The sequence below is a fragment of the Teleopsis dalmanni genome, unplaced genomic scaffold (genome assembly GCF_002237135.1).
Source record: "Teleopsis dalmanni isolate 2A unplaced genomic scaffold, ASM223713v2 unscaffolded_contig_3514, whole genome shotgun sequence".
Taxonomy (NCBI): domain Eukaryota; kingdom Metazoa; phylum Arthropoda; class Insecta; order Diptera; family Diopsidae; genus Teleopsis; species Teleopsis dalmanni.
The window spans coordinates 1-4,854 of record NW_024034896.1 but is presented as its reverse complement, the minus strand read 5'-3'; the positions used below and the strand labels follow the sequence as shown (position 1 = coordinate 4,854).

Genomic DNA, 4,854 nt, shown 5'->3' with positions numbered 1-4,854 from the left:
CTTGAGGACCTGGACCAGTTACAGGATCGGGCTTTAAATAGCATTTTATGCTTCGCAAAAGGTTCTAGGTGGTTTTAAACCCTGAGGTTTTTATTATTTATATACAGCATCACAATGGGCCAATAGGCCTAAGTGGATCCACTAGGGATCACCGGTATAATCTAACCTAACCTACAATCTAAATAGTATACTTTTTTGTAATCTGTTTAAATTAAATAATCTCTATACTGAACAAAAGTTATAACGTAATTAGAGAACTAAAAACTAATGTTAACAGTGACGCATTGGACAGTTATTAAAGACTGTGTAATAATAATACTTAAGCTGAAGTAATTACCAAATTAGTTACTGGGATTATATAGAAGAGTTACGTAAGATGAGTAACGTAGAAGGATAAGTGAGAATAATTAAACTTTTCCTGAGTACAGGTAAAGAAACCTTACCATCACATTGGGAGGGAGCCATAACTCGATAGAAGTCAGATTAGTGTGTCTATTGAAGCAAACGAACAGATAAACGAAGTTATGTGGGATAGAGCAGTAGTGTTTATGGTTAGCAAATAAGTATTTAATACGGAGCTATATCCAAATCACAAATGAATTAGAACAGTCTAACGATATATCCTTAGGCACAATACTTATTAAAAAACATATAAACCGGAATTATTTATTCCTTTAAGGGGTGATTGGATATTAAACGTATGTGAACGGGAATAGTTTCGGGATGGAACCAAGTTGAAACTGTGTTTTTGACCTCATTCATAACTTTTAAGAGACACCTAATATAGTTTTAAAGAGCTGCCAACTTGTTTGACACTATTTAAAGCTAATTCACACTTTATGTAAACAATTTTTTTTCATATATAGATGTTATTTACTCTAAATACACTCTTAAACAGACACTCGACCTCAGCCAACTTCGGTGTGTCCAATACGAGTGTCCAGTAAGAAGCAACATAGCGTTTTTGATTGGTAAATCTAGATTTACTCTTGATCTCTTAAATTTTGTTGTAAAATAGAACATTTTTGGAGTAATCTAACATTTTTGTTGTAGTGTTAGTAGACATTTATATTTTTCAGAAATGCATATATGAAATCAAATCACATTAAATCTGTCAAGTCACATAAAACTGCTGTTAATTTCAGGGTAACCTTAGTATGACAAAATATCTAGAGTGTTATAAATTAATCTCGAGTGTTATACATTTCGCTCGAGATTTACCAAATGAAAATAAAAATTGCACTAAAAGTAAATCTCAGTTGAAAAAGTTACTCCAGATTTATCAATCGAAAACCACATTCTTCGTTATAAATAATAATAAAGAAATGTGTTTAGAAAAATGTTTTAGAAACATTGCTAATCAGAGAGAAATACTAATGAGAATAGTTTTCACCGTATTTAATTTAATGATAATTTTAAAAACACATAAATTATATCATTTCATAAATAAATAATAAATATTTGTTTACATACAAATAAACAATACCACACATTTATAAAGTATTCTGAGGATAATATTTTTTTCTAAATTTAATTTTTTATAGAATATATTTTACTTAACGCGTAATATTTAAATTAACCTAACCCTACAGACAAACAAAATAGTCGAACTAAAAAGTGTAGCGTACCATGGTTTGGTCATTAATCAAAATAAATGTCTTTTGTGCACTTGTCCAATATCAATAAAAACTATTTGGCACTCACCTTTGGTGTTTTCTGCTCTGTAGACATATAGCCTATACAAAAAGATTTTGTTGTTTGACTCCAAAGAATTTCGCCAGTTCGATCTTCTGGATGATACACTAATGTTAATGCGCCTGCATACAAATTTTGATTAACTGGCAGAAATGGTGATTCTAAGAATTTATGCTTAAATGTATTATGTAAACTTCGAACAGCACAATCGGCTGTCAATAGATCCGTGCATATTTCTTTCGCTAGAAATGTTCGCATGATATATTCACCATTTCCAGTAGTGCATGTAGCAACGGATATATCAGAAGTGTCAGCAGCCCAAACACCAGCACCAAATGTAGCAGCTTGACCAACACGTCCAGGCACTTTTAAAAGCAGACCACCAGAACTACAACCAGCAGCTGTGTTTCCATTACCATCAACACATACAGCTCCTACTGTATCTAAGCGTGCTTCTATAGTTATTGGAGGCACGTCTGCGGTGACAGGTATAGTATGTTCACTAGCCAGTTTTTGATATTTCGTTTTGTAATGATTATAAGCAAATTTTGCTTTACTTGATATCAAATCTTTGGGATCAATTATGTCACAACCCATTTCTTCTGCAAATTGCTCAGCTCCTGTACCAGCCATTATCATGGGTGGAAGGCGATCCATAGATAATAGTCTAGATTGTCCATCACAGATAACACGTGCCAATTGTATTGGATTTTTTACATTACTAACGTCTGTACATGCTCCAAATTGTAAATTGGCACCATTCATTATTGAAGCATCGCACTGCACACGCCCATCATAACAAAGATTTGAACCAAAACCCGCATTTGTGTTACCACAATTTTCCAACCGTTTTATGGCAGCTTCACAAGCGTCCATAGCTGTACCTCCTTTCAACAGCAAATCTGTAGCTCTTAAGCAGGCCTCTTTTATTACTCGCTGATATTTACTCTCATCGACACTGTTGCCCGCTCCTGGGGAGTGGCAAGTTTTAAATTGATTTTATTAAAATAAATTTAGCTAACAAACCTGTGTGCACTGCTATAAAACCAGACATTTTGCTTCAATATATGTTACGCTGCGAGATATTTGCAAACTATATTTTAATTCCGATTTATGTCAAACGCGACAGTAGTTTATTGTTTTGTTTGTGTATGCAAACATTCTGAAGTGCATAATTGAATAAGCAACTTAAATAAACAACTGTCAAAACTTGTTAAGTGATGTAAGCGACAATTATAGGTATAAGTATTCGGTTTTATTTAGGTAACCAGAATGATTAGATACAGCTAGAGTTGCCAAGGTAAGTGAAATTTTAAAAGTAATTTTATTATAAAATAATTGTGATAGTTCAAACTGCATATCTATAATACATAATTTGTTTTTTAGTGACAACAATTTAGTCCCAATTCGACATTTATTTCTGCACATTTGTTGAGTTAATTACGATAGAGTTAATGTACTATATTGTCAATATAAATTATATATCACATTGATATGTTGTGTTATTAAGCCATGCTTCAATATTTTTCATAAAATAGTTAGTTTTTTATTTAACTGATATTTGATGTTAGTATGTTATATTCAAAAATTTAGGCACCTTATAGCACATTCACATTAACTCATTTAGACGGTTTTGTTCCTTATAGCCACTAATGAGAATGATTTACCATTCAAAAATTTTTCTTATAAATGAGCTCATTATCAGTAAATCAGTTCAGCTAATAATGTCGAATGCAACCCTTAAAAATAAATTTCCCACAAGGGAAATGATCAAAATATGAAACATTCTTTATATGTTTTATATGTAAAATGTGAACACATAAAAGCTGAGATATACACAAAGGTATTGAGAAAGTAAGTATTTGATGAAATCTTTGTTTTTATTATTTGGATAAGTAATTGTTATATAATAGTATATAAATGAATTAATATATCAATTATATATATATAATTTTTTTGTGTGATATATTATTAAGTAAAGTTTACTAAAGTTTATAAAAATTGTATAAATAATTCTTTGGAAGACATTTTCTTCAAATTTTACAGATTCAAAGCACAAAGCCTAATACTATAACCCAATAGCTAATATACGGATTTATTGAACTAACGAATATATCCAAAAACCACTGATAATAAGTATTTGGAAATGATAATAATAGCTCTATGGTCAACAATATATAATATTAATTGCATTCAAAAATTTTTCTTTCTCTTATTATCAAACATATATTGTTTATAAATAAAATATTAAATATATTTAAAATATATATTTACATCAAAAGTTTTGTGTAATTTATTTAAAAACCAAATATTTAGTATCTATTGCAAAATAAAATGGTTGGCAACACTAGAACCAATTGTCAAAAATAAAATTGTGTTTTTATTTTTGCTGGTCAGTCAAAGTAAAAATCTAAGAATTTATTTGAACAAGTTTATTTTATAAGAAATGTTGCGTAAAGTTTGTGTAAGTATTTATTATATTATATTATTATATTAAAAAACAAAGCAAATAATGTCACACATTTTGATTGCGTAACACTGTATTAAATGAAACTGTTTGTAGTGCTCAAGGTATTCCGGTGGAATTCTACCGTATTTGTTAGGTAAACAAAATTTTTCCAGTGCAGCTGGATCAACTGGAAGTCAACCGCCAAAAAAAGAAGTTCTTAACCATGCTGATGTACCTATTATTGACTATGAAGATCCGGACTATTTACCACTGCCGGAATATCCCATGAGACCGGATGAACCACTCGAGGTACGCAAGCAACGGTAAGTTTAACGCTAAGTTTAGATTAAAATATCTAAAAGAGGTTCGTCAGCTCTAAGTGTGAACATAGTGTCTAACTTTAATGCTAATACATCTGTTATATTTGGGAGATATAGAAGTTTTGATGCACCGCGCAGATGACTACGGTGAAAAACAACCGAATTAGCATACATAGCTACACAGAGTGTCTGCCTTGAAATTGTTATATGTTTTTCAACACAAACCACTAAATTTCGAAATGTAGCTGTCATCAGCGCGGGGCATAATTTACAAAAAATGGTAGTTTAAAATTCTTAGTGAAATTAGTTATTTTAATTTTAAATACAAAATTAATTTAATTAAATACCAATTAATTCACTTTAAAATTTGAAATTTAAAATAATTAATGT

The 4,854-nt window shown here is 30.5% G+C and overlaps 2 protein-coding genes across 2 annotated transcripts; one reads left to right on the top strand and one right to left on the bottom strand.

The window, feature by feature from the left end:
• Positions 1-1,636: 1,636 nt before the first annotated feature.
• Positions 1,637-2,959, bottom strand: LOC119665105 (threonine aspartase 1-like). Its single transcript, XM_038074418.1, has 2 exons — positions 2,722-2,959; positions 1,637-2,666 (listed from the first exon to the last, which is right to left on the bottom strand). Exons 1-2 carry the CDS (start codon positions 2,747-2,749, stop codon positions 1,690-1,692), a joined length of 1,005 nt encoding a protein of 334 aa, XP_037930346.1. The 5' UTR covers positions 2,750-2,959; the 3' UTR covers positions 1,637-1,689.
• A 1,093-nt stretch (positions 2,960-4,052) lies between these two features.
• LOC119665104 (succinate dehydrogenase assembly factor 2-A, mitochondrial-like) lies at positions 4,053-4,472 on the top strand. The gene is made up of 2 exons (XM_038074417.1): positions 4,053-4,159; positions 4,259-4,472. The coding sequence occupies exons 1-2, from the start codon at positions 4,142-4,144 to the stop codon at positions 4,469-4,471; spliced, it is 231 nt and encodes a 76-aa protein (XP_037930345.1). The 5' UTR covers positions 4,053-4,141; the 3' UTR covers position 4,472.
• Positions 4,473-4,854: the final 382 nt, after the last annotated feature.